Source organism: Emydura macquarii, unplaced genomic scaffold, assembly GCF_026122565.2.
Source record: "Emydura macquarii macquarii isolate MOO-44397 ecotype Brisbane River unplaced genomic scaffold, CSIRO-AGI_Emac_v2 contig_1790, whole genome shotgun sequence".
In the NCBI taxonomy this organism is placed as follows: Eukaryota; Metazoa; Chordata; order Testudines; family Chelidae; genus Emydura; species Emydura macquarii.
Genome location: NW_027131927.1, coordinates 3786813 through 3814738, shown reverse-complemented (window position 1 = coordinate 3814738; position 27926 = coordinate 3786813). Strand labels below are relative to the sequence as shown.

The 27926-nt window shown below is 62.8% G+C and overlaps 2 protein-coding genes across 3 annotated transcripts; one reads left to right on the top strand and one right to left on the bottom strand.

Annotated features, from left to right (window-relative positions):
* Nucleotides 1-1032: 1032 nt before the first annotated feature.
* Nucleotides 1033-12346, bottom strand: LOC137158804 (rho GTPase-activating protein 22-like). Of its 2 annotated transcripts, none has more exons than XM_067556698.1 (14): nucleotides 12292-12346; nucleotides 11782-11922; nucleotides 10480-10568; nucleotides 9785-9881; nucleotides 8087-8343; nucleotides 7672-7829; nucleotides 6705-6839; nucleotides 6187-6264; nucleotides 5281-5383; nucleotides 4979-5058; nucleotides 4430-4553; nucleotides 3718-3820; nucleotides 3061-3214; nucleotides 1033-2207 (listed from the first exon to the last, which is right to left on the bottom strand). In XM_067556698.1, the coding sequence occupies exons 2-14, from the start codon at nucleotides 11884-11886 to the stop codon at nucleotides 1303-1305; spliced, it is 2388 nt and encodes a 795-aa protein (XP_067412799.1). In that variant the 5' UTR covers nucleotides 11887-11922; nucleotides 12292-12346; the 3' UTR covers nucleotides 1033-1302. The 2 variants fall into 2 exon arrangements, with proteins under 2 accessions (XP_067412799.1, XP_067412801.1); XM_067556700.1 differs by having other exon boundaries at nucleotides 12324-12344.
* Nucleotides 12347-16182: 3836 nt separating this feature from the next.
* RASGRP4 (RAS guanyl releasing protein 4) lies at nucleotides 16183-26895 on the top strand. Its single transcript, XM_067556695.1, has 17 exons — nucleotides 16183-16319; nucleotides 19024-19226; nucleotides 19604-19709; nucleotides 20018-20080; nucleotides 20228-20359; nucleotides 20632-20743; nucleotides 21082-21255; nucleotides 21866-21982; nucleotides 22307-22579; nucleotides 23271-23351; nucleotides 23448-23552; nucleotides 24143-24252; nucleotides 24483-24660; nucleotides 24977-25013; nucleotides 25429-25563; nucleotides 25895-26115; nucleotides 26444-26895. Exons 1-17 carry the CDS (start codon nucleotides 16297-16299, stop codon nucleotides 26642-26644), a joined length of 2271 nt encoding a protein of 756 aa, XP_067412796.1. The 5' UTR covers nucleotides 16183-16296; the 3' UTR covers nucleotides 26645-26895.
* Nucleotides 26896-27926: the final 1031 nt, after the last annotated feature.

Sequence of the window (27926 nt, the reverse complement as noted above, 5' to 3'; positions counted from 1 at the left end):
TGCGGAGGGAAGATAGGTGCCCCACCTAGTTCAAGGGGCTTTTTCGTGAAACTGCCACCCTGGACCAAGGAGAAACATCCTCTCCCCTCAGCGAGGGGATGCTGCGGCCCTACCACGCTGGGTAACATACCCATGTGGTCATCTGCTGCAGAGGTCTCAGCACACAACCAGAGCAGATGCCACAGCTGCTGGTCTCCGGCCCCAGCCCAGGATGTGGCCCACCTGCCTCTCCCTGCAGCTGGCTCCAGGGCTGGACGGGGGGGCCATGTCTCTGTACGTCTCACCCCACATTCCAGGGGCGAGACCAAAGCCTGACAAGAATCATGGTTCGGTGACCAGGACTCCTGGGTTCACCCCCAGCTTGGGGAGGGGGAGTGAGGCTCAGTGGCTTAGAGCAGGATCTGGGCACCAGGACTCCTGGGTCCCAGGCCCCAGGGGAATGGGGGCATTAGAAGTCACTTTACCTCAGTTTCCTCCTCTCTCCGGGGGACGGGGGGGGTGTAAATTCCTCCCCTCTCTCAGGTGCTCAGAGCACTGGGGGAGCCAGCATGCAGTGGGTTAAGGATGCCAGGGGTTTAGTTCTGGGGTTGAAATGTAAGGGGCATGTGTATTTCACAGGTGTGCCAATATCTCTGCCATGGATGCAGCTCTGCCCCCCGCCTTCACATCCCCAGGCCTCCAAAAATCTAGCCCCTGGGGGGTTACAAAAATCAACCCCCCTTCCCCCTCCAAAACCAGGACAACCCACCTTGTTTCTCTGAGTCCCGGCAGCATAGAGATTCTGCCAGGAACACGTGTGCCCAAAACCCAGCCGCGAGCGGCCCAGGGGCTCCACGCTCTCCATTCACGGCTTCTTGGGGCAGGAAAAGCAAAATAAAAATAAACCCACCAAGTTTTGGAACCTTTATTCTGGAAGAAATTGAAACATTTGAAACGAAAGAAAAATCACCCGGTGCCACTTCTTGCATTTAAAAGCATTTGCTAGGTCAGGCCGAGAGGCGCTCGATCATTCAAGCCCCTGGCCCAGGAAGACGGAGAACAGCCCCTCCACCTTGTACGATCATCACGGCCCATCTTGGGAAACAAGCGGTGCAGTCACTGCTGGCGCTGTGCGCTTGGCTCACACGCAGGTCCAGATGGGGAGGGCACGGCTGGACGGAGAGCGCAGCAGCAGCCCAGCTCCCAGGGGATTTCAACCTTCCCGGCCCAGTTTGGTCCCCCAGGAAGGCAGGGAACAGGGAGGAATCCCCAGACAGTGGCGTGTGGCACTAGCCCAGTAGGTGGACTGTGGGTGCCCCCATTTCACAGATCCATGGAGCCCTGGCTGGCAGTGAGTTTAGTGGCTGGCAGGGAGGATTTGGGGGAGCGGCGCCGATCGGCCCGCAGTAGCTGCTGGAGCTGGGGGTGGCAGGAGGGGCTGGTAGGCAGCCGGCAGGCGGGTACCACGTCCTGGGGGTTGGCGTGGGGCACAGCGTTGCCCAGCTTCCTTGGGCCCCGCAGTCCTGCGAAGGACAGGGTGAGATGCTTGTGGCTGACGAAGATCTGGCGCCCGTAGGCCCGGAAGGAGCTGAGCGGACTCTTGGGGGGCTGCAGGCCAGGGTCACCCTGCCCTGAGGTTTGGGCCTGGACCCCGCTAGGCAGGGCGCTCTCGTGGCTCAGCGAGCGCCCGAAGCGTCGGCCCCTGGCTACCTGCTTGGGGGCGCTGACTCCGGCGGGCTGGGCGGGGGAGCGAGGAAAAGCCAGCATCAGCTTCTTCACGTGGCGCTTGGGGGTGCTGTTGGGGCAGGGAAGACGCTGGGCAAGAGAGCCTGGAGCCGGCCGCTCTTTCTCTGGCTCCAGGCTGCCCTCCCCGGTCCCCAGGTGCCCAGGAGCCAGGGTGACGCACACTATGGGGGTGCCATGTGGCCGCAGGCTGGGTTGGCTTCCTGGGCTGGGGTTCAGCAGCTCAGCCTCACCTCCCCCAGGGCAGGACGGAGAGCTCCCCGAGCCGGCTGCTTCTGGGGCCACGCCGCCCTCCACCCCCGCCAGCCCCTCTGGCCAGCTCAAGGATCTCCGTAGGACCCGCTGCTGCTTGAGGGGGCCCCGTCCGTGGCTTCCGCACCAGGCATCGAGGTCCAGTTCCTTGGCACTGGCGGGCCCCGCCCAGGGCACAGGGTCCAACTTGCTCTGCCCATCCGCAGACGAGGGATCTTCACCAGCAGGTGCCCCTGGAACAGACACAGCCCCATCATTGTCCCAGCAGGGTTTACAGCAGAGACAGGCCCGGCACCCACCCATGGCATGGGAGGCCACTCAGTGCCCAGCAGGATCAGACCCAGCAATGAGATGCAGCCACCTCTGGTGTGCAGTGTGGCAGCTGTTTATACAGGGATCCCTCACTCTGGGGCAGGGCATGGGGATCGTTTGTACAGGGACTCCTTGCCCAGCGTTGAGATGCAACCACCTCTGGGGTGTGGCGTAGCACTTAACACACTAACAGGGCTGAAGATGGGCAAACCCTGGCCTCTCTAGGCAGTTGGGATTTCTGACACGTCGGCTGTGGAGATGTTGTGCGAACAGACCCACGACACTGAGCACCCTGACCCCCCAGGAAGGTGGCGGGGGGTGGAGATGAGCCTGCGGATACAAACCCCTCAGGCCTGCCCACCTGGGGCTCTCCCTGGCATGCCCCGCCCAGCTCTGTTAAAACCAGCCGATTACAACATGGATCTTCTGGGCGCCAGGGCCGGGAAGCTATTTCACCACTGGGCTGCGACGCAGGACAGTTGGAGGGGGTTCTGGGGTTCAACCCACCCACCCTTCAGTGCCACAGACTGGGAAGAAGAAGCCGGATCAACGGCGGATCGGGCAGGACAGGGGCCAGCTGAGGATGCTGATTGTGACACCCCTCGCGGGGGAGAGCAGAGGAACCGCCGACGCCCATCATCGTGGCATCTGGGCTATGCACTCATATGCCATCTTGGGTCCAAGCCCCACACCCTTTATCTAGTCCCGCCCCCCCCAGAAGATGGGGGCATTTGTATTGCGCCTCCCAGTGGGATGGGGGTGGGGTGGCTGTACCATCGTCCGACTCCGTGCGCTTCTGTGAGGGCAGCCAGGCACGGCCCTGCGGGAAGCGGTGCCCCTCCAGGGCTTCAGCCACCATCCTTTTCACCAGGCGCCAGCTGCTGGGCTCGGAGGCCTTGGCGTTTGGCGCGGCGTGGCCCGTGGGTGACTGCGGGAGATGGAAGATGCCCTGGGCCTTTGCTCTGTGGACAGGCTCCAGGCCCGAGTCACAGCGGGAAAGTGCCTGCAGGGCCCATGGTTGGGTGCCAGGGAGGGATCCAAGGGCTCCATCCCGGGAGCCAGCAGGCACGTGGCACAAGGATACAGCTCCCCTTACACCAGCACCCTCCCCCCTACCCTCCCCACCCCACACACACACCCGGATGCCTGGGTCCCCATGTCGTGTCCCTTTAACACCCCCTCCCCGCACCGGACACCTGGGTTCTGTCCAGCGTCCCTTAGGCCTTACCCCTCTCAGGATGCCTGGGTTCTCTTCCACAACCCAAGCTATGGGTTCCTAATACACTTGCAATGAGCTGGCCTGGGTGTGCACAACTGCCACCCCCTGCTGGATGGAACCTGAGCTGCAGCAGTGTGTATCTTAGGCCCTATACTGCTACCAGGGATTCACCTCTGCACCAAAGAGGCGCCCGCGCTTCCGGAGTTACTCACCAGCTCCTTCCTGCCACAGGCGAAGATACGTAAGGATTTGTGCTCCGCATTCTGCCGCTCGCAGGGGGCTGGGGAGCCATGGGTGGATTGCCTGGAGAGCTTCCTGGGGGCAGAGAGGAGCAGCATGAGGACAGCAGCCCAGGACGGGGTGGGGCGTGGACCCATGTGCCCCAGGACGAAGTTACACCGAGTGGCACCATGGGAGCCCCCAGAGCCAGACGCCACCCAAAGCACCGTGGCAGAGGCAGGGATGAACCGATGCAAGACATGCTCAGAGACACTAGGGGGTGCTGGCACTGGGAGCCATTACACTGCCAGCTGTAGGGTCAGGCATTGGGCTGGGACCCAGGTGACCGGGGTCAAATCCCGGCTCTGCCACCACCTCCCTGGGGCACCTTGGGCAAATCCCTGCATCTCTTGGGCCTCAGTTTCCCTGCCTGGGGGTGGGGGGTGTCTGTGCATAACCTGGCCCCAGGTGGGCCCTCAATCTCGGTCGGGGGATCTAGGCACTACCTTAGTACCAATTGCTTATATCAGGAGTGCTGTTTAACCCCTGCTGCCTGCACTCATGGGCCCCTCTAATCAACCCCCAACCCAGGAACCAGCATTTCCCACCATCGCCCCTGGGGTATGGCTGGGGCCAGGAGCCAGCACTGCACGGCGCAGTTACCGTGGGGCAATTCCCCCGCAGCCCCCACATCCTCCTCCTCACCTCTGAGGACGCCTCTTGCAGCTGCTCTTCCTTGGGCGCAGGCCGGTGCTGGGGGGCAGACTCCCCGCAGTGGAGGGCAGCTCTGGGAGGCTGTCAGCAAAGACCTCAGGGGGGCTGACAGGAGCTGGGGGGAGGAGAGGCAGAGGCATCAGCTAAGGAGCAGGCGAGGGGCTAGTATTTGGGCAGGAGAATAGATTCTTGGCTATTACAGCAGAAGGGGGGGGATATAGGTCGGGGGGTGTTAGAGCCACGGGCTCTGGGAAGGTAGTGGGGACCAATGGTTAGAGCAGGGGGCTAGGAGCCAGGACTCCTGGGTTCTGTCTCCTGCTCTGCCATGGCCTTGAGCAAGACACTCCTCCTCCTCTTTAATGTGGGGTGTGAAATCCTGCCAGGGTCTGAGCTCTCTGGGGCAGAGACTGTCTCACTGTGGCTGTGCAGCACCTGGAGCAACGGGTGGGGAGGGGGCTGATCCCAGCTAGGGTCCCTCGGCGCTACCCTACATGCCAGAGCAGGGACAGCTTGGCTGGCAGTCGGCCCCCCTGGCCATACCGTCATCCGGGAGCCGATTGAAGGGGTCCCCTGCCTCGTCTGTGGAGAGATCTGAGCCATCCGGCCCCACGGCGGGTCTTCTGCAAGGGGCATGGGGGCAGCGTTAGTGGGGTCCGGAACCAGCATTCATTGCAGCACGCGCCCCTGAAATTCTGGTTCCTCCTGCCCCCGCCTGGCATCCTGGCCCCCCGCACCATGTTTCCTGGCATCCCCTCCCCCCGCCACGCCACACTTCCTGCCCCCCCCCCCCCCCGCCAGGCCCCGAGCTCCCCGCCCCCAGGGAACGCCCCAGAGCTGCCTACCGCTTCTTGGTGCCCAGATCAGCCTCCTGGGCCAGCTCCTCCAAGGCCTTGCGCTTGGCACCGAAGGGGGCCTGGGGTGCCAGCGTGGAGCTGCTGGGCGAGTCTAGGGAGAGGAGAGAGGAGTTGGGGTCCACATGGGGTCCTGGGGGGCTCCCCACGTTTGCTCTGGCCTCTCCCTGACCCAGCCAGGCACCCGGTACTACTGCCTTCCTTCCTCCCTGCCCCCCCCCCCCCCCCGACACATGCACCCCCTCACTGCAAGGAAGACCCTGTGGGGGGCTCAGCAGAGGACACTCTCCCCTCCACTCAGGGCTGGCCCCGATGCCCCCGGGCGGCGCTAGGGGGTGCTGCGCTGCGGGAGGAGCCATTAGCCAGATGAGGCGGGAACCCAGCATGGCTCAGGATTGCTCTTCGCCTCCAGTCCTAAACGGCTGTGAACCAGCCCCTGAGCTCCAGCCCAGAGGTGGCTGCATCTCAGCACCAGGCAAGAGGGTTTTACACACACACACACACACACACACACACACACACACACACACACACACACACACACAAAGCACTTAGGATGCCCAGAGCCCCTTGCACAACTGCTCAGATGAGGATCTGGGGAGACCCAGCATGGGAGGGGCTGGGGCCCAATGAGAAGTACAGGGGCTGCGAGTGTCCTTGAATACACAGCCCCATGAGACCCAGCTGCCTACCCCACCCTGCAAACCCTCACTCCCAGCAGCCAGCCCCCATCCACACCCTCAGACCCCAGCAGCCAGCCCCCCACTGCACCATGCAAGTCCTCACCCTGCCCCAGCAGCCAGCCCCCCACATCCTCGCCAGCACACCCCTGCAAACCCTCACCCCCCAGCAGCTAGGCCCCCCCACAACCCCCCCCCCCCCCCCCCCCGCACTCACCCACTCCCGGTTCCCAAGCCAGGGGCCTTGCGGCTCCGCACCGCACGTGGAGTTTGGTCAGGACCTCGTTCACAATGTCTGCAAGACACAGACCAGGGTGAATGCAACCCCAAAGCAGAAAGCGTCCCCCACAGCAGACCCACCCCCCCCCCAGGAGAGGGGCAGACATGGACCAGCACCCATCCCTAGCAACAGGGCTCAGAGCTGGGGGTTGTGTGTGTGGGGGGGGTGTCTCCCCACAGCAAGAGCCTGAGTACTCTGCGGGGGGCAGGGCAAGCTGGCAGTGTGTGGGGCTTGGTCAGTGGGTAGGGTGCTAGGACACCTGGGCTCTGTCCCCAGCTCTGGGAGGGGAGTGGGGTCTAGTGGTTAGGGGGGGTCTGGGTGCCAGGATGCCTGGGTTCTGTCCCCAACTCTGGGAGGGGAGTGGGGTCTAGTGGTTAGAGCAGGGGGCTGGGAGCCAGGACTCCTGGGTTCTCTGCCTGTGCCAGGCAGCGAGCTGGGACCCAGCTGCCCCTCACCACCAACGCTCCTCTGATGGTTCAGTTCTGCCAGCTCATCTCTGGTCTCCCCCGGCCCAGTCGGGCTCCGGCAGCCGCTGTCCCGCTCAGTGGCAGAAGCTGAGAGTTTGTCCAGAAGGAACTGGGGGACTCTGCCTAGAGGGGAGACGCGGGGGGGGGGAGGAGGGGGGGGGACAGGACACGGACGTTATAGCCAAGACACCTCAGGACAGAGAATCCCCTTCCCCATCCACACCAGAGCCACCAGCCTGCAGCCCTTGGGCAAGGGATCCCACATCCCAGCTGCCCCGGGACACCCTGTTCCATCCCAAGCCCTAACGCCAGGCCCCACATCCTGTCACGCACTGAGATGCTCGGAGAGGGTCATTCCAGCCCTCTGGACATGGGCATTCAGCAGAGCAGGGGTTCTGGGACACCCGGGCTGCTGCCTCCCACGTCTTCCGGCTGCCCCCCGCACTTCCTCTAGGACGCAGCTGCCTCCTCTCCCAGAGCGGTGCCCTGCTGCCATTCCACAACCTCCGCACCCCACCCCAGAGGTGGCTGCATCTCAGCGCCAGGTGAGGAGCCCCTGTATAAACAGTCCCCACGCCCCCACCCCAGAAGTGGCTGCACTGACCCCTGCATACGCCACTTGCAACGTACTTCTGGATGCAAAGCGCTAGAGACATTTCAGCAGAGATTGTAGCCATTTCACAGCCACCCCAGGACACTAGCGGCTGCTCAGAACTCGGTTAAGGCAGTGCCCAGACCCCACCCCCAGCCCAGAGCTGTGGGGAATCCCCATTAACAGTACAGGGCATAGGACACAGACATGCTGCTCCATCTCACTCCAGGGAAGGTCAGCCATGCACACGCCAGCAAAGCAGCTCCAGCTCCACATCACAGAGGGCAGCCTCCTGCCCCCGCCCGCCTGCCCGGCTCATTCCCATGTCAGAGGCCCGCCCCTGGGGCAGGGAGTCCTGCTCACCGATGTGGGGCGCGTGGCTGATCAGCACCTGCACGGCGCCTGCCTGGAGCTGCAGCTGCCGCTCGGCACCCGGCGTCCTGCTCGGCTCGCAGCTGGGGAAGAGGTTGGGGGCGAAGACCACGGCCAGGTTGGCCTCATCCATCTTATTCTCGTGGCATCTGTGGGTGAGGGCCGGGGGGACAGGTGAACTGAGCCCCTGTGGCTTGGCTCCGGGCAGGCAGGACAGGAGGGCAAAGCCAGGAGCAGGGGCCACCCACGCCGCTGGGAGCCGGGAGTTCAAACCCAGCTGGGTCACGAGTTCCTCCAGTCTCAGCCCCATCTGAATGTCACTGCATAGCCCGGCAGGGAGAGCGGCCTAGGGCCGGGAAAGCAGGGGGCTGCAGGGCGGGAGTGCGGGGCACCGGCGCACACTTACCTGGCTGCCACATCCCACAGGAAGGTGCAGAAGTAGCGGAGGGTGCGGGCGCTGCGGCGGGGCAGCAGGCAGCTGAGCAGCAGGGTGAGGGGGCCCCGCTCGCCCTTGGCCGGGTGCTGCTGGGTGCGGCACAGGGGCTCCTGCAGCTCCGCTGGGATCAGGGGCTGGGGCAGCTCCCGCAGGAATTGCTTGAGCAGCGCGGCCAGGTCGCAGGGGGCGGCCGCATCTAGGCAGCTCTCGCCAGCCTCCAGCTGGGCCTGGAACCACAGGGCACAGGGGAAGGTGTGTGCATGGGGGGAGCCCCTCAAATTCCACAGCCACCCCCACAGCCCCACCCCTGGGGGAGAAGCTACAATCCCCCTGAAATCCATGACACTGACTGGTGCCGGTGTGAATAGAACCCAGGGGTCCTGACTCCCAACCCCCTGCTCTAACCCACTAGACCCCACTACCCTGCCAGAGGCAGAAATAGCACCCAGGAGTCCTGACTCCCAGCCCCGCCCCACCCCACCCCCCCACTCTAACTCGGTTTAGCAGTTTGAGCAGGGTGGGGACCGGGAGTCCAGATGCCTGGGGTATACCTCAGGTGAGTCAATCCTCCCTCCATGCCTCAGTTTCCCCCTCCGGGGTTAAAGTCGCTCACTGGGCCAGCATCGCTCCAGGGCTGACGAGCCCCGGGGACAAGTAGAGGGTTCTGAGCTAGGATCCAGCCCTCTCTCACCCCTCCCCACCACTGAGCGGCCCATGTGAGGCCCATGGATCAGTCAGCCGGGCATCACTGAGCACGGACCGAAGTCCCCTGCCTGACCTCTCCAGCCCTGGAGCTTGAGGGTAGGCTCCCCTTCGACTCTCCTGCTCTCTCCTGCCTGCCCCCTGGGGTACGGGCAGGGTGAAGACCCCAAGGTCCCCCCAGGCGGAGGAAGGGAGAGGCTCAGAGCAGGGGTGTTACCCAAGACTCCAGCCTTGCTCTGTGGCAACATCACTTAAATTTCATCAGCCCACAGCAGCGGGAAGCCCGGAGCTGCTGCCCCCACCCCCCCAGCTCCTGCCGTACAGCCCTGGCCTCCCCAGCCCCCGCCGTATGGTCCCGGCCCCCCCCATACAGCCCTGCCCCCCACCATACAGCCCTGGCCCTCCCCCCCCTCCCAGCCCCACTGTACAGACACCCCACCCTGAGAGAAGAGAGCTTTGAAAGTGAAACTGAGGAAAGGTCGACTTGTGGTGGGGGGCACGAGAGCTTTCCTCAGCTCTGGAAAGGGAGTCGTGTCTAGTGGTTAGAGCAAGGGGGCTGGGCACCAGGACTCCTGGGTTCTATCCCCAGCTCTGGGAGGGGAGTGGGGGCTAGTGGTGAGAGCGGTGTGCATTTATGTATGGGGGGATATCGGAGGGGGGGAATAATCCCACCCACTGCAAGTTTAGCATGCTTTCAAAGGCCAGACGCAAGTCACTGCACCAGACCGAGCGTAACAGCCTACTGCTGCTGCCGGCTCAGCGCGTCTCCTCACGCTCCAGGGCCAGTTCCCGCCCTGCCTGGTGCACTATGACCAGCCACCAGCAGCCTGCGCCGGGGCCGTATTGTGGCCAGCCTGTGCTGGGGCCTCATTATCAGTGACGAGCAGGGATGGGGCTGCCCCTAGGGCACCAAGATCCTGATCCCAACCCCCCCCCCAATTTACCCGGGGGTGGGGGGCCACGAACCTTTAAAGCCTTGATGCGGGTCACCGAGCCGGATTTCCGGAACAGCCCCTCCGTGTGCAGGTGCTGCCGCAGGGCCTCGCAGATCTCCACCAGGAACCTGGGGCAGACACGGGGGAGAGGGTGCTAAGGGGGCAGCAGCAAGACCCTCAGGGCCGGGTGGGGGGGTGGTGCTCAGTCTGCATCAGCCCCCCCATTAACACGTTGGGAGTCGTGTGGCTGAACCTTTCCAGGACGCCTGCCTGAGTCTGCTGAGAGCCTGAGACAATTGCCCCATTTACCCCTCTCGGAAACCTATTGCTTGGGGGGGGGGGGGGGCTTTACCGACGGCCCTCCCCCCAGTGGGGGTCTCTTGGGGAGCGAGGGGCTCCCCACTACAGCTCGACTCCAGGCAGAGCCCCTCCCCCCACTAGCCCAGCCCAACCCACAGCCTGTGTGGGTATCTGTCTATGCCTCAGATAGGGACCGGGCCCCTGCATGGGGGTGTGGCTACCGAGAACAGGGGCGGAGCCATTGAGTCCCTGCCCAGTACCCGAGAGTCCCCAATTCACCCGGAGCTGTGGGGGTGGGGTCTGCTCTCCACTCCCCTCCCCCCCACTCCAGCTTAACCCCGAAGTTATAGGATACGGGTTCAATACCGGTTCCGGCAGATGCCGAGCTCCCCCCTTTGCCCCTCCCCCAACCCCGCCCCCACTCACTGCGGAACTCCCTCCGCCTTCTCCGAGAGGGGCAACGTCTGCAGCGGGATCCCAAACAGGCCAGCGGGTGACGCCGGGGGAGATTTCTCCTGGCACCGAGAGAGAAGAGAGAGAAGCAGGCCACAGGACTCGCCCCCTCCTCCCCCCCGAGCCACTGCTCTGAGCCCTCGGGCGCCCTCCTGGTGCCCATCACCGTGGCCTCTGGGCATCAGAGTGGCCGAGCAGGTGGGATGGAAAGTCCGGCCCATTTCCCCTTGCTGGGTTAGTGAGAGCACTGCTGGTGGAGGTCAGGCTCAGCACCCGTAGGGCCAGCGTGGAAGAGCTGTGGCCAAGAGCAGGAATTTGGGATATTTCCCCAAGCGTTTCCTCTGACAGAGATCCCACAGCCAGGTGGCCTTCCTGCCAGCCGACCCATTGCCCCTGCCCTAAAGCTACAGGAGATTCCCCCGGAGCTGTGGGCAGTAGAGGGGCTATGAGACACAGAGGAGCGGGTCTGTCCGGAATCAGCAGAGGGCAGCACTGGTTTGGTTCATCTCAATTTCTTCCAACGCCCCCTGACTTCCTGCAGCAAACCTCACACGGCGCTGAAGCTAAAAGGGGGTCATTTATTTCCTCCCCTGGCTCCTGGTCCCCCCAGAATACCTGCCCTCCCCCGGAAAAGCCAGCACAGCCCCCCGGGCAGAGCTCTCACTAGCCTCTCCGCCTCAGGGGTTACTGACGGGGAAATGGAGGCCTGTGGGCCCAGGCAGCCGGGCTGGGCTGGGAGGGGGTGGAACAGGGTCAGAGAAGCCACTGCTTTGAAGCAGAAAGCAACACATCCTGTTTCGCACACTCAGCACCCACAACAAGGGAACCGCTCGCTGGCTGAGCCGGGTAGGGGGAGGGATCTCCGGCCCTGCTCTCCCAGGATGCCCCACAGCAGAGCGCTGTTGGTTCAAGGGGTTGGGGGGGGGGGGGGGGGGGGGGGGGAGCTTGGCAAAAGGCGGGTCCCCCATTTCCATGACAGGTGAGGAAACCGAGGCAGAGAAGGGAAGCCACTGTGCCCAACGTCATGGCGGAGCTGGGAATGGAAGTCCTGGCTCCCCCGTCCCTCCTGTTCCAGCCACTAGACCCCGCGCCCCTCCCAAAGCTGGGAATGGAACCCAGGAGTCCTGGTGCCCAGATCCCCCCCATTAATGGAACTACCTGGCTCTGCTCTCGCAGAGGCATCACAGGGCCAGCCGCGCCAGGCCCTGTCTACAGAAGGCTCCACCAGATGCAGCTGCATGGAGACCTGTCACGGCCAATTCCTCCCCCACTTACGGGTGAGTCGCTCAGACTGGGTTTCCAGCACCTGAACCTCACGCCAGTGCTCCGCAGGTGACGACCGACGCCCTCCGCCAGCTCCCGTCTCTCTGGGCGTGGCATGGCTCCGGGGTCACATCACGCACACCAGCTGGGCCCCTGGGCAAGGCGGAGAGGGAACGATTCAGCCGAGGGGTGGATCGCTCAGCAGCCCTCCCCACCCGCTCAGCACAGGGGATTTTAGCCTCCAGCACTGACCCCCCCCCCTTCATTTTGCAATGGGGACACCCCTTGTGTTCACCTAACTACAACATTGCAAGATGCCAGCCCAGCAGCTGCACCCCCCTTTACTCTGCCCCTCAACCTTAGCCTGGCCCCTCACCAGCCGAATCCGAGCCAGCCATCTCCTCCCAGACCAGCCGTGGGCCCCCCAATCCTACCGTCACCCCCTCTGATCTGTAGGGCCCCCCTTCAACCTTCCAGCCCTTCACAGGCAGAGCTTTCACCCCCCCCTTCAAAGAGACCTGCCTGTCCCAAAGAAGCAGGGGAAACTCATTTACTAGGCCCAGCAGCTTCCCCCCCAAAGAGGGGAACAGAGGCAGCCTTTGAACTATTTATAAATTCCCTCCCTTCTCCCCAGCCAGAGGGGGTGTTGCTCGTTAGCGACACCTTTCCCAGGCGGGGCTGGTGTGCTAATTAGTCACCGGGTCCATGCAGGCTTCCTATTTGAACTTGCAGCAGCACCTCAAAATAATCTGCACCCTCCCCGACACAGCAACCCGCCCCCACACACACCAGCCCCCAATTAACCCTTTCAAGGGGCTTGGCTGAATCCAGGACTGGATAGGATGAATCCAGACAAGTCTCAGCTCCACCCTGGGGGCCAAATGCCCCCCCCCCCACCTTGTCAAGTGCTAATTAATAGAGGTGGATGGGGTGAGGGTGTCTGTATGAAACAGACGCTCCCCCACCCCCGTCATGGGGGGGGTCCAATTGTTAATAAGGGGTGGGGGGCATGGATTGGGTACATCATGAAAATTATGCTCCCTGGAAGCCAACAGCAAAAAATTGCTGTAGGATTCACCGCACCCAGGCACGGTCCAGCCCCAAGAGGCACCTTCTCCTGAATCTCTCTGACTCGGGGCCTGGGCTCAGATCCTCCAAGGGATTTGGCCTCCCAATGGGAGTTAGGCACCTGTGAGGATCTGGGCCGTGACCACTACCTCTGCGGTTATGTGGCTGTGTTCAAGGCTTTGTCCGCCCGGGAAAGGCACATGGGGATCATTTGCCGTCAGGTTTTTTGGTGTGTTGGTTTATCTCCTGCCTCATGATGGACAAATTAAAGCATTCACAAGCCACATCACTCTGTTTCAGCGGGGGTGGATCGGTCAAAGGGTCAGGCAGGTCTGCATGCTGGTCCGGTCGAACTATACCCGAGTGTCGCTCCGAATGCTCGAGTCTGGCCCCACCACAAATCATGAGATCAGCGTAAAATCATGAGGGTTGTTTTCTTTTTAAAGCAATACAATTAGGGTAATTTCTATTGGCCTTCTGCTTTCCAGAGCCTCCTGGGTGAGAGGGAGGTCATGGTTTCAAACTTCTCTTTGCAACGAGGTGTTTCAGAAAATTACTCCTGGAAAGCAAGCAAGCTGAAATTCCCGAGTCACATGAATCCAGAAGCTGGGGCTTTCAGAAAAAGCACCAGATATCCCAAGAGCTGCCAACACTGTGGATAGATCCTAAGGCCCAGTTCCTCAAAGGTATTGAGGTACCTAACTCCCATAGGCTGCTAAATATCTTTGAGGGTCTGGGCTGAGCAGTGTGGGTCAGGAGCTGGCTTTCTGTTCTGTATTTGTACAGCACCTGGCACAACCTAGGTGCTACCGTAAAATACCTAATAGCAATAAAAATGTACAGCACCTGGTGCAATGGGGACCTGGTCTGTGGGTGGGGTGCCAAGGTGCTACCATAATACACCCAATAGTGATAAAAATGTACAGCACAAAACGAATAATTAATTATGACATTAATCATAATATAGTATTATAGTTATTCCTCCCTTTGATATCCCATGGTGCATTGCCTCACAGACCCGTGGGCCTGGCCAGTTACCTGTGCAGTCTCCACTGCTCTGGGGTAACCTGGCCTGGCCGTGCCACCTGTTTGACTGTGGCTGGTGGGTATCTGTTTGCCCCCATGGCATGTGCATGACTCCAGACGCCATTGCAGCCACCAGGCCCCATGGTCCTGCCCAGGGCACACAGCAAGAGGAGCACGGATGGCCATGGACGCCAGGGGCTCTGCCCTCCCCACCCCCAGATGTGCCCCTCAGGCATTTTTATCCCTGCCCTGCATGGAACCCAGCTGCCTAAAAAATCATCATTGTCCCCTCCCGGCTCCACTGTAGCTGGGGGACAGCTGGGGGGGCACCGCTGGGGGAGGGGTCAGTGGAGAAACAGCAGCGCTGTGTGGAGTCCAGGCAAACGCCCCCTGCGCCGCTGATCGGGGCTGGGAAGGAACTGACGTGAGATCAGGAATCTAGGCATAAAATGGACAGACTCCAAGGCCGAACACGGCCAGGGTGATCGTCTAACCTGATTTCCTGGGTCACGCAGGCTGGAGACCTGCCCTGAAACAATTCCTCGAGCCGACCTGAGCGAACACTGCTCAGCGAGGGAGACTCCACCACACCCCTTAGGAAACTGGTCCCGTGCTGAATTACTCTCCAACTTCTTGCCAGTCTGAATTGGTCTAGTTTCAACTTCCAGCCACTGGATCGGGTTAGACCTTCCTCTGCTTACAGCCTGGGCTGAGTCACCCCCTCAACGGCCTCTTCGTGCCGCTGCGTGTGCTGGGACTCTATTACTCGAAGGCAGGTTCTCTAGCCCTGTGATCCGTCTCCTGACTCTTCTCTGACCCCTCTCCCATTCATCACTGTCCTTCTTCACGTGTGGGTGCCAGACCCGGCCACGGGATCCCAGCAGTGGTCACACCCATCCTAAACACAGAGGGCAAATAACCTCTCTGCTCCTTCTCGAGATTCCCCTCTTGATGCAGCCCAGGATGGCGTTAGCCCTTTTGGCCCCAGCGCTGTCCCGGGAGCTCACGTTCAGCTGATTCTCCACCAGGGCCCCCAAAGGAAAACTACACTAGAAACCCCTCTCCCTCTCGGTGACCCCAGGAGGGATGGATCAATCTATCTCAGACACCCCATTAGAGTGCGGGGAACCCAAGGACGGCTGCAGAATTCCCTGGCTCAGTTCTACCAGGGCCATGGTCGCGCTCACACACCACAGCATTTTTAGAGACTTTTCCTTCCTTCCTTCCTTCCTCCACTAAAGAAAAGTGGCTCATTTATTTCATCTCTGCAGCTACAGCACCCAAGCCAAGTGAGATCTACCCAGGGCCCAGATGGGAGACCTCCAAGGACAAGCCAGCTGCTGCAGGGACTAGGGTGGAGGTTCAGTAGGGGACATGCTCCCTGCCTCCAGTCAGTGCTGACCCCAACACCCCAGGACAGTGTGAGGGGGGTGCTGCACTGCAGGGAACAGGATGAGGGGGCTCAGTTGGGGGGCACTCTTCAACTGTCAGTCAGATTGGGAATTTCTTTTTCATCATCTCCTCCAAGCTGTTGTGCAGCGTTGCTGTGTGCTGTCAAACTGCTACAGTGCCTCACCCCAGAGTTGGCTGCATCTCAGCACTGGGTGAGGGATCCTTGTATAAATAGCTGCCATGCCCCACTCCAGAGGTGACTGCATCTCTGTACTGGGTGAGGGAGCTCTGTATCAACAGCTACCTCACCACACCCCAGAAGTGGCTGCAGTTGAGGAATATTTATGACTAGTTTATAATGAGCTTTTGGCTCCTTTATGGTGAAAGACACAAGGTGACCATATTCCTCTTCATTATTATTATTATCGTATGATCCCTCAAGTGCTGAAGTAAAAATAATCTGCTCCTTAGATCGGCCATTTTTATTAATGATTAGATGAAGGACGTGAACGCTGGTTTGGAAAAGTTTGCTGACGACACTAGCCCGCTAAAAACTATCGAGAACTGTCAGAGACGCCTGGCGATCCCGGACTCCTGGGTTCATTTCCCAGCTCTCAGAGTGGGACGGGAGGTCTCATGGTTAGAGCAGGTGACTGGGAGTCAGGACTCCTGGGTTCTTTCCCTGGTTGTGGATGGACATAAAGTCGCTGTGTCTCTCTCTCACACACACACAGACCAGTGTCCTCACATCACATGTAAAAGCCAGTTCCTTTTTTTATCAGCCATCAGCACAAATGTTACTAGTTCCTTTTGACTCAGCTCGGCCGCAGATGTAGGTCCCGCCCCGGGGCCCAAGAGCGGAGAGATTGTTCATGAGTTTTCTTTACTTTTTCTCGTGAACAAGGGCGCCCCGGCCCACACGCTGCAAAATGACCGTGGGGAAGCCACGCCAGCGGATCTAGCAGCAGCCTGCTGTGGGAGTGAGGCGGGGGAGTGGGGGGTGTTTTCGCAGACCCTGGAGAACTCCCGCTCAGCTCGGCCATGAACCGAAAAGAGAGCAAAAGGTAAGTGACAGGCCGGGCTGTTCCACTTTGAAAGCTGCTGGCGGGCGTCATCGGCTGGCTGGGGCTTTCCTTGTGGCCGGGCGTCAGTTTCAGTCTGCGTGCATGTTCCTTTGCAGTTGTTCCGGTAGCAATTCCCCCCTTCTCCCGCCCCAAAATATCGACTTTTCACCTGCCGAGATGGCGCTGTGAAGTGAAGTGAGAGGTGATTCATATCTCGCAGGGCTCTGTGGAGGAGGCCACGGCGCTGCGGAAATGCAGCCACCTCTGGGGTGGGACACGGGAAGGGCTCTGCAATGTCTGCAGAGCAGAACAGGGGCTCAGGAGGGCCACAGCTCATCGGATGCTGCCCAGAGCTCGGCTGGTCCCTTGCGGAAGGGCTGGGGCTGGTGAGAAGGGAGGGAACAGCTTGATCTTTGGTCTGCCAAGGATCTCGGCGCCTGCGGGGCCGGTTGGACGGGTGAGGGGTTTGCAGTAGATGGTGTTAAGAGAGGTTAGGGTTGGCTTATGCCAGAGGACCCGACTTGAAGCTGGATTGCAACCAGTGCCCCCTGGAAGGGAAAGGCTCCGTGTCCCATTCCCTGCTCCCCCCAGCCAGCCTGTCCCGCTGTCTCGTTCTTGACTGTGGATTTGATAGCTGAGTGCATGATGGATTGCAGATTACAACCACAGCCCCTGCCTGGAGCGTGTGCACGGCTCGGTCCCCATTAGCATCACCCTTAAATACTCTGATTCCCCCCAGGGATGGAGCTCCCACCCCTTCCCCTTTGGGGGGGGTGATTCCCCAGCCCCCCCAGATGTCCGAACCAGGACATCCCCTTCCCAGCTGTTCAGCCTAAACCTGCCCCTTTCCTAAGCCCCTCCCATCCGCCACCCCCGTGCGCCCCTGGCGTGGGCCAGCGCTGGCCTGCAGACAGCTGAGGGGCGCAGAGCTGTAATGAGCGGCCCCAGGCTCAGCTGCGCAAGAGAAAATGCAGAGTCCTTCCGTAAGTCGCAGAGTGAAGAGCGAGTCGGGGCGCGAACGCCGACTGCCAGAGCAAGCAGCGCCCCAGTCACAGAGCCGGGGCGAGGGTGGGTGCAGCTGGCACCGAGCTGGGCAGCTGCTGCTTTGGTGGCACCGGTCTGACAGCTGGCTGGTTGGTTGCACAGGCTGTAGAGTTGGCTGGGTGGGTGGGTGGAGGGGTCATGGCAGCTGTGAGTTGGAGTCTCGGCTAGAACCTGGAGTGAGAAAAGGCCCCTTACATCCCCTTTGCCTCATCCTCTGGGCTCTAGGGAGGAAGCCTTGAGAGGTCTAGTGGTTAGAGCAGGGGGCTGGGAGCCAGGACTCCTGGGGTCTATCTCTGGTTCTGGGAGAGGAGTGAAGTCTAATGGTTAGAGCAGGGGGGCTGGGAGCCAGGACGCCTGGGTTTTATGCCCAGCGTGGGGATAGGAGGGGGCTCCAGTGGCTAGAGCAGGGGCACTGTGTGAGGGCTAGACAAAGCCAAGCCGTGTCACTCTTCCCAGCAGGGCGGCCCGCGTCACGGGAAGGCATTGGGCAAGAGGCGAGTGAGGGGGGAAGTGACTGGCTCAGGGCACCTCCAGCGGTTCCGCGCCCAGCCAGAGCCCTGCCCGCAGGGGCTGCCGCAGGCTGTGGTGCAACGCAGCTGCTGGAAATGCAGAAGCTGGGCCGATGCCCTGCCAGGAAAGAGGCGGGGAGCTGCCCGGAGCCTGGCTTTGTGGGCACAGGACCGCTGGAGGGGGTGAACTGGAACCAGGCCCCCGTCCCTGGCACCCTCTCTTAGGGGCTGAGCGCGACTCGTGGGGCCCCCACCTCGAAGGGGGCGGGGCTAGGCTGAGCCAAATGGCGCCACCATGGAGCCGAATCTGGAGCATCCACAGGGGGGCGCTGTGAGGGCTTACCACAGCCAGGGTAAGGACACACCTAAAGCAGGGCTGGGAGCCAGGACTCCTGGGTTCTCTCCTCAGCTCTGGAAAGGGAGTACGGTTTAGTGGTTAGAGCGGGAGGGGGCCAGGAGCCAGGACTCCTGGGTTCTCTCTCTCTCTGGCTGAAGGAGATTGTTTCCTTTCTCAGTGTGTAAAGCACCTAGCACCGCGGCACCCGTCCGCAATACCTCTCCGCTCCCGGCGCCTTATTCTGCTAACTGCGTTACCGATTAATCCATGGCCCTGGCCTGGCAAACCCTCCTCAGGCCTCAGCCTGGCAGCAGCTGGGCACCCCCATCAGCCACGTGCAAACACAGAGCTGCCTGGCCACCGAGTCCCACCGCGGGAGGGGGGGGGAAGGGGGAGAGCTGCCCCCTAGCTGCCGAGTGCGCTGCCCACCTGGCGTGGGGCCTGTGTGCAGGGGCCCCCAGGTCTGCCTGTGCTGGGAGGGGCTGGGAGCCAGGACTCCTGGGTTCTATCCCCGGCTCTGGGAAGGGAAGGGGGCCTAGTGGTTAGGGCAGGGGTGACTCTGCGGCAGAAGCCCAGTGGCCTGACTCCTAGTTCCCTCTGCTGTCAGCACTAGGTCCCCGTGGGTCAGTCTGGCCCTGGGGCTCCGGGACCAGCACTCACAGGCCCTAGGCAAACCCATCAGAAGTGACCCTGTCCTGGACAAAGGCCTGTGGTGCGGGGGGGTGGGCGGAGATGAGCGACATAGAATTAAACCACGGTGGATTTTACGTTTCGGGGGCCCCTCGGTGACTCTCCACTGGTCCCTGCCTCTCAGGAAGTCCCGGGCGGAATGTCCCAGTCCAGCCGGCCCCGGTCCCGGCCCTGGCCCAGGCAAGATCCGCCAGCGACAGAGCCGGCGTCGAATGACCTGCCCCACCCCCAGGGAGATCAACAAGGTCATGGCCAGCATGGCGCTGGGGGAGCTCACCAAGACCTGCAGCCTGGAGCAGCTCATCGAGAAATGCCTCAACTCCTTTGGTAAGCGGGCTCCCCCCCCCCAGCTCTGCCGGTGCCCCTCACTCCCGACCCCCTGTCCCCCCCCCCCCCAGCTCTGCCGGTGCCCCTCACTCCCGACCCCCTGTCCCCCCCCCTCCCCAGCTCTGCCGGTGCCCCTCACTCCCGACCCCCTGTCCCCCCCCTCCCCAGCTCTGCTGATGCCCCTCACTCCCCACCCGCAGCCCCTGCTAGCCCAGCCCTGACAGGTGCACCCACCCCGCACAGAGGAGAAGGGCTGAGAATGGCCAACTCGTGCCTCCCTCGATGGGCTGGAATCCAGCAGCCCCTCCCCCCTGCAAACATGCCCCTCCCCCCCCAATCCGGTGCCGTTAACCCTTTCCCCGCCTTTGCCTCCCCAGATCTGGACGGGACCCTGTGCCGCAGCGAGTACACGGTGAACATGACCCTGACCGTGCACAGCTGGGTGGTGCCCTCGGCTGACCTCGCCCGCCACCTCCTCACGCTATATCCTCCCCATGCGGCCCAGGCCCTCCCGCCCCCTCCCCGGGGCCCAGCGCCCCAGGCCAGTCTGGGAGCCGCCCCCGGTGCAATGGGGGGCCAGTGCAGCAGGTGGGAGGGGGGCTGAGGTCAGACGGGGGCAGGGATGGGACCCCATTGCTTGGCACTGATGGGCAGGCACCACCGGGGAGAGGGATGTTAGCGCGCAGAGGGCACCGTGTGGGTGAGCACAAGCGGGGGGGGAGGGGGGCTCAGGACTCCTGGGTTCTATTCCCGGGGATTCCAAGGGGGATGGAGCCTTAACTCGGAGCCACCTACCGGGAGGCGTCTGGGGAGAAACAGATGGAGAGACGCCTCCGGATCTGCAACTTCGTCAGGTGAGAGGCCCCCCCATCACTCCCCTGCCCCGCCATCCATTGTTTCCCCAGCCCCTTTCTGTGCTCCCCTCCCCAGGCACACCCACGGGGGTGGGGGGTGCCGGCCTGCAGCCAACACCCTAACCCTGCCCCACATTCTCCCCCCAGGTACTGGATCACGTACCACCCCGAGGCCTTCCGCCTGGAGCCGCAACTGGAGGAAGCCATGGGCGAGCTCTGGCAGGCCGTGCAGGCTGAGGGGCATGGGGCCCACGGCCAGCCAGTGGACACGGCCCACGTGTAAGGATGGGCCCTGCTTGGCCGCCCCCTACTTTCCCCAGCCCCCAGCCCTGCCTTTCCCTTGGGGCGTGTGTACCTGGCTGTGTGAAGGGGGTAGGTGTGCAGGGGTGCAGGGGGGGATGCACGGTGTGTGTGCGATGTGGGGCTGTGTGCACAGTGTGTGGGGCGTGTGCAGCTGGGGGGTGACTGTGCAGGCCCCAGTCCCCTGCCCATCTAACCTGCTTCCCCCCCTCGCCCCCCAGCTGGACACGCAGGCTCAGCTACCAGAGCAGCCCCAGCTGCAACAAGAAACGGAAAGTGTCTCTGCTCTTCGACCACCTGGACGCGGCTGAGCTGGCAGAGCACCTCAGCTACCTGGAGTTCAAAGCCTTCTGCCGCATCTCGGTGAGCACCCCTCCCCCCCCGGCCCTGCGCCTCGCCCGCCTCCTGCTGCCCCCTGGGCACAGCGGCAGGCCCCTCCGCTTCGGGGCTAATATTACTTGTGTCGAGCTGTGATCGCCGCTGGAGGCGTTTGGCAGTGCTGGACCGAGGAAGGGAGAGATCCCACCGCTGGCACCAGCCCCCTGGGCCTCCTCGGCCAGCTCTGCCTCCCTGGGGTCTGAGAGCAGCAGGGTGGATCCCACTTCTCACACCAGCCCCTGGGCCTCGGCCAGCTAAGGCTCAGCGTACCGGCCGCCTCGGTTGCTGAGTTCCCCTCCGTCTCTCCCCCCTGCCCCGGGCAGTACCTGGATTACAGGAGCTACGTGCTGCACGGCTCCGTGCGGGAAAACCTGGCCCTGGAACGCTCTGTGGCCCTTTGCAACAGCATCTCCCAGTGGGTGCAGGTCATGATCCTCAACCGGCCCACGCCGCAGCAGCGAGCCGAGGTCTTCACCAAATTCATCCGGGTCACACAGGTGAGGGTGCCCTCCTGCCGGCCACCACCGGGCGCTGCAGCATGGGGGTCGGGGCTGCAGCGGGCACTGGGGGGGGAGGGGGAAGCACGGAGTCCAAGAATCTTTCACGAAGCAGGACGCGGGGGGGGAGGCGATGCAGGGTGTTGCAAGGGGGCTTCGTGAGCATGTACATGTGAATGTGTGTGCGTGCTTGCAAGTGCATGTGTGTGAGTGCACGGGGGGGGGTGAAAGTGCAGGGGTGTGCGCGCACGGGTGTATGCATGAAAGCACACAGACGTGCATGTTTGTATGTGTGAGCATGCGTGCGTACGTGTGTGAAAGTGTGCATGTATGTGAGTATGCACGGGTGTACGCAAGTGCATGCATGAAACTACGTGTGCATGCGTGCACAAGCGTGTGTGACAGGGCACGTGTGTCTGCAGGCATGGGAGTGCACAGGCGTGAGCGTGTGTGTGCAAGCATGTGCGTGTGTGTGCACCTGTGCATGTGAGTGTGTGTGACAGCAGGTGTGTGACAGCAGGGGCCCGGGTAGTTGGAGCTGGGGGTGAAACGAGGGGGCCCAGGGCTGGGCCAGACGTCTGACCCCCCACTTCACCCCCCCCCCCCACAGAAGCTGCGCCAGCTGCAGAACTTCAACACGCTGATGGCCGTGCTGGGCGGGCTGTGCCACAGCGCCATCTCCCGCCTCAAGGATACCCGCGCCCTGCTGCCACAGGAGGTCACCAAGGTGGGCCCCCCCCTGGGCAGCCCCCACCCCCAGAGTCCTTTGCCAAGGAGGCACCCTGAGGCTAATGGGCGGGGGAAGGGGTCAGCTTAACAAACCCCCAAACTGGCCGTGGGAGGGATGCGGGGTGGGCGGGGCATCGGTTGTCTCCAAGCTGCCCCCCCCCCCCCACCCAGACCATTGCCCGGCCCTTCCCCAGGGCAGGAGTATTTCTCCCCCCTCCCCACACAGGGCTGCCCCTGCCCAGATCTAGCCCCCTGGCTGGGGATGGGGGCAGGGCGCCTGACCTCTGACCTCTCCCCTTGCCCCGCTCTGCCCCCCCCCCAGACGCTGGCGGAGATGACTGAGCTGCTGTCGTCCTGCTGCAACTACAGCGCCTACCGGCGGGCCTACGGAGAGTGCAGCGGGTTCAAGATCCCCATCGTGGGCGTGCACCTCAAGGACCTGGTGTCCTTGCACGAGGCGCTGCCCGACCGCCTGGGGGGTCAGCTCAACCTCAGCAAGCTGCACAGCCTCTACCAGCAGGCGCTGGAGCTGCGGGCGCTGCAGCAGGCCGTGCCGCCCTTCGCCGCCAACATGGACCTGGTACACCTGCTGACGGTGAGGCCCGGCCCCCCCGCAGCCGGCGGGCCAGAGGGTGGGGGTGCGAGATGGCAGGCATTCAGGAAAGTCGGGTGGGTGTGCAAGGGCAGGTGTGCGAGAGGGTGGGAGTGGGCGTGCGAGAGGATAGGGTCAGGTGTGCAAGTGGGTGGGGTCGGTTGCACGAGGAGGTGAGGCAGTGGTGCAAGAGGGCGGGGCTGGGTGGAAGCGTGCAAGGGTGGGTGTGCAAGATACGCAGGGTCAGTGGGGGGGCTTGAGCGTGCAAGAGGGCCCAGGAGGGGTGGGGTTCAGTGGAAACCCCCAGATCTCCCCTTCCCCCACCATAGGCCCAGCCTGCCAGCCTCAGGTCTGTGTCCAGCCAGCAGTGGGCACCACCTCACAAGGGCTAGCTCCCCCCCCCCCACACACACGTGTGCAAACAAGGCAGTGGTGCAAACACGCACGCACTCACGTATGCTGTGCCTGGGGAGCTCAGTGCAGGCGGTAGCGGGGCGGTGGTGCAATTGCACAACTACCACCGCCCCCAGTGCAGTTGCACACCGGTACCCTGTGCAAACTGCTCTGCCCCCCAGCCGGCATGGGGCAGTGATCCCAGCCCAACATATTATCCCCATCCACTAGGTATGGCAGGGCTGTTCCCAGGGGGACCCTCCCCCCCCCCCACTCCTCTAACCCCCTTCTCTCCCCCCAGCTCTCCCTCGACCTCTATTACACGGACGATGAAATCTACGAGCTCTCCTACGCCCGGGAGCCCCGCTGCCCCAAATCCCTGGTGAGAAGTGGGAGGAGCTAAGATGGGACCCCCCCACCCGCCTCTCACTGATTTGGGGTGCTCATATCTGACCCGCTTTCTTCTTCCCTCCCTCAGCCGGCCACACCCTTCAAGCCCCCTGTGGTGGTGGAGTGGGCGCCGGGTGTGGCCCCCAAGCCGGACCGGCTCACCATCAGCAAACACGTCCAGCAGATGGTGGAGGTGAGCGGGGTGCCACCGCCCCCAAGCTGGGGGGAAGGGGTTGAGGGCAGTCATCTTCCCTGGGCCCCAGCTGGTTGTGATGGGTGGGCGTTTGCCATGTGTGTCGGGCAGTTGCCAGGCATGGGTCACAGTGCGCCACCACTTCCCAGGGCCAAGCCCCAGAGGGTGGGGGGGTGCATGCTGGGCTGAGCCCCCAGGGGTTCGCTGCTGCCCCTAGGCCTGGAAGGGGCAGGACTCAAACCTGGGACCTGCAGCACCAGCCCCACCTGCAGCGGCTCCCCTTGGCTGGCGGCAGCAGGGAGGCTGTTATCCCCTTATACAGACTAGCGCCTGCCACCCATCTCCACTAAAGGGGTGTGCTCAGGACCCTATAGGATCTGCCACCCCGCTGGGCAGAGGAGGGGGGTAACTTTCTATTTGATGCCCTGCAATATCAAGCAATTCATCCCATCCTGGGCCCCCCACGCCCCATGGGCTGAGATCAGAATGGAGCGGGGCAAAGGGGGGCCCTGCTCCCCGTGGGGCTCGGGGCTGGGAGTTACTCAGTGCCGCCACTCGTTAATGGCATCTCTCACCCCGTCCCCCGGCAGTCCGTGTTTAAGAACTACGACCACGAGCAGCGCGGCTGTATCTCCCCCGAGGACTTTGAAAAGATTGTGGCCAGTTTCCCCTTCTCCTTCTACGGGCTGGGGAAAGACCGGTAAGAGTGTGTCTGTGTGTGGCGGGGGGGGGGGGGAAAGAGAGTGTTTGACCCGGGGACAGTGTGTGGGGGGGGGGGGGTGTGAGCTGGGGACAGTGGGGGGGGGGGGGGATGGGAGCCAGGACTCCTGGGTTCAATCCACAGCTCTTGACTCACTGCAAGTCACTTCCTGGCTCCGTGCCTCAATTTCCCCACTTCTACAGGGGAGCGGGGGGCACCGGTTTGCGAAGCGGCCCCTCACACTCCGCTCCCCGTCCCGGCAGCGCGGGGCCGTACAGCCGCGAGGAGATCACTGACTACTTCATGCGGGCCTGCGCTGTCTTCTCCAAGCTGGGCCTCGGCTTCCTGCACGACTTCCACGAGGCCACCTTCAAGAAGCCCACGTTCTGCCACAGCTGCAATGGCTTCGTGAGTCACGCCTGCCCCCCCCAGGCCAGGCCAGGCACTGCAGCAAAAACCCAGCCCCCCAGTGTCCCCCCCAGTGGCTGGGAAAGGGGGTGCATCAAATCCCTGGGGCTCTAAAGCCCCCCCCCCCCCAAGAATCCTGCCCCACAGCTCTGCCCAGGGGGAAATAGTGGGGGCCGTTAATCTCCCCCAACACCCCATAGTGACCCTTATATTCATGGACACTGGCAGGGCCAGGGTCAAGCCTCAGCAATTCCCCCCCTTTGAAAAATCCCCTCCCCCAAGGGCCACAGCTAATGGGCTCCCCTCTCTCTCCTAGCTCTGGGGCGTCTCCAAGCAGGGGTACAGATGTCGGGGTAAGTGCGGCGACAGGTGTGGGGAGGATGGTGGTTATAGGGCTAGGAAAGGGCAAAGGGCCCGTAGGATTAAGCTGAACTGGGGCGGGGTGGGTGTGTCTGTCTGTCCCTCCGTCCAGGCATTGAGGGCTGCCCCCTGCTGGTTGGCTGGCAGTTGCGTATAGCGGCAGCCAGCAGCAGAAGGGCAGTGGTGTGGGTCCAGCATAGCCCCCTACTGGCTAGAAATATAATTGTCCAGCTGTGTCTCCTGCCCCCCACACTGCTCGCCACTGAAGGGGATTCTCCTTGCACTGCAGGAGGTGGGGCCCGGGGGGGAGGGGGAGAGAGCGTGGAGGGCCGGATTTCCCCATGAGGGGCTCCTGCCAGGGGCCGTGCCAGGCAACCCAGCTCATGTCACATCTCCCCCCCCCCCCAGACTGCGGCATGAGCTGCCACAAGCAGTGCAAGGACCTGGTGGAGCTGGAGTGCAAGAGGCGGTTCCATGCCGGAGCCACGGAGGGGAGCACGGCCCGCGCCACCACGCCTGCCGCCACGCAGCACCCCAGCTCAGGTACCGCTGGGGGACAGGACCCTCAGGGCAGAAGTGGTAGCTGGAGGGGGGGGAGGGGGATCTTCATGCCACCCCGCACATAAGAACTATAGCACCATCACCCTCCACCCCACCCCCCAGATTACAGGTTCAGTGGAACACCCCATGTTATCTTCCCCCCCACTTCCCGACAGTGGCACAGTCCGTGGCCTACCCCCTTTAAAGGGCCCCCTTTCCCCCGTGGCAGAGTCAGTGGAACACCCCATTGTTGTCCACGTCTCCCCTTACCGCAGACAGTGGCACAGTCCCATGGCCAGCCCCATTTAAAGGGCCCCCCCTCTCCCCACGGCAGGGTCAGAGGAAGAGGCCTTCCCCTTCCCCCTGGGGGGCGAGCAGACGGAGGAGCGGGCCGTGGTGCTGACGGAGGTGCCAGTGGGTCGGCGGCGGACCCGCGATGCCTGGGTGCAGACGGAGGGCACCAGCCCCACGGTGGAGCGCCACGAGCCCCACGGCAGGGCGGGGGGCTGCAGCAACAGCCAGAAGCTCCTGGAGCAGCTTAAGGAGCTGGAGAAGGTGAGACCCCAAAACAGTGGTACACTGGGGGGCTTTGGAGACCCCCCCAAGGGCTGGGCCTGCAAATTACACAGAGCCCCCCACAACCAGGACTTGACCCTGCTTCTCTCTGCATTGGGGAAGGGGGAACCTGCTGGGGGGACGGGGAGAGGGGAACAGTTCATATGGAGACAATCCCTGCCCCCCCCGGGAGTTTGGGGGAAACAATTCCACTCTTAGGGGATGAGTTGGCTGGGACTGAACGGGGCTTCCCCTGCACAGGGTCCCTGCTCCCCACATCCTGTTCCCACACCCCACCCCACACCGGAGCTCTGCTCCCCCCCTGCAGGAGCGGGACCAGCTGCTGCTGGAGAACATCGGGCTGCACTGCCACAACGCCCAGCTGGAGGCGGAGAACGGGCGGCTGCTGGCGGGCGACGCCGAGGGGCACCGGGGCAAAGCAGAGGAGGGGGGCCACAGCCAGGCTTCACTCACCCTGCTCCTGGAGGGGGTGGACTCCCTGCACCTGCAGCGCGACTCCAAGGCATAGCCGGACAGACTCACCCCCAGGGCAGCGCTCGAGCCTGTGACCTCTGGAGCCAACAGCACCCGCATCTCCCGGAACAGCCGAAGGACTCAAAGCCAGCGGCAGAATCACAGCCCCCGTGGCCCCAGCGAGCCAGGCTGGGCACTGCGGATCCTAGACGGTACCCAGGCACGGCGCCAATAAAGGGAATTTATCTTTGTAGAGCCGGGTCTGGGCCAACTGCCCCCTTTGCTCCACGCCACCGAGTTACAGGGCTCCTGTCAACCACGCCACCAGTGACCTGCCTCAGTTTCCCCTCACAGCCTGTGTTAGGCTGTGAACTCTTGGGGTGGGGGGAGAAGGGGCTGGAGCTCAAGATGTCTGTGGAGGGCCCCTGCAGATAATGATTCGGGGGGGGGAGGGAAGACAGGCAAGAGCATCCATCAGCATCTCTCAGGGTAACGGCATGACGATGGGGCTGGTGGGGGGGTCCCTAAACAAGCTTTTCAAGTGCTTGAAATTCATAGCCCTGCACCCCAGGTGTAAGGTCACGTGACACCAATGGAGTCACTGGGGAGGTGAGCGGGGCCCAGGTTCCAGCCCCCTTCCCCCTAAGTGCAGGGATCGAAGGGCCGGGGTGAGGCCAGCTCAGAGCTTCAACCCAACCCCTCCACCCTGACCCACCCTCTTGATGGACCCTGGACCGGAGCGAGGATCGGCAGAGCTGGGGGGGGCTGCAGGGCAGGGTTGGGGTATGTGAGACTATCACACGGCCCCTCTCCCCGTGGCACGAACCCTCCCCGGCAGCTGCCGACACATCCCAGCCCCCTCCCCGGGCGCGGCAGTGGTTGCTGGAGCAGCCTTTAGCTTCGGCACTTTAATCCCAACGGCACGGCCCGCCGGAGCCCTTTAAAGAATGGGGGGAGGGGGGGAGATAATTGACCCCTTGCTTGAGCCCAGAGAAACCAACTTCACCCTGGCGCTTGCTTGTAAACCCGCCGGCCTCTGCTAAATGACCCCCCCCCCCAGCGAAATCCTGCAGGATTTTAAAGCCAACTGACATTTATAACAGATCAACCTGCCAGCTCCCTGCAGAGCCCCTGAATGCGCAGGCACAAGGGTGAGAGCCCACCGGGGTCCCCAGGTGAGGACTGCCCCCCCACCAACAAGGCAATCGCCTCATGCCTCAGTTTACAAAAACAATCAACAAGCCACGTGCAGCCTCCCGGCTCCAGCCACGGAGCGCCAGCTCCACTCAGCCTCTCCGGACACAACCCGCTCACCATTCCCACACTTGCCACGGCAA

Excerpts from the sequence above, each read along its gene's own strand:
- LOC137158804 (XM_067556698.1), bottom strand. The coding sequence starts at position 11,886 with ATGCCACGCCCAGAGAGACGGGAGCTGGCGGAGGGCGTCGGTCGTCAC. Across the intron at positions 10,569-11,781 it reads CCAGTCTGAGCGACTCACCC|GAGAAATCTCCCCCGGCGTC; the intron begins GTAAGTGGGGGA and ends TCTCGGTGCCAG. Across the intron at positions 9,882-10,479 it reads AAGGCGGAGGGAGTTCCGCA|GTTCCTGGTGGAGATCTGCG; the intron begins GTGAGTGGGGGC and ends TGTCTGCCCCAG.
- RASGRP4 (XM_067556695.1), top strand. The coding sequence starts at position 16,297 with ATGAACCGAAAAGAGAGCAAAAG. Across the intron at positions 19,710-20,017 it reads GCCCGCCACCTCCTCACGCT|CTACCGGGAGGCGTCTGGGG; the intron begins ATATCCTCCCCA and ends ACTCGGAGCCAC. Across the intron at positions 23,352-23,447 it reads CCCGCTGCCCCAAATCCCTG|CCGGCCACACCCTTCAAGCC; the intron begins GTGAGAAGTGGG and ends TCCCTCCCTCAG.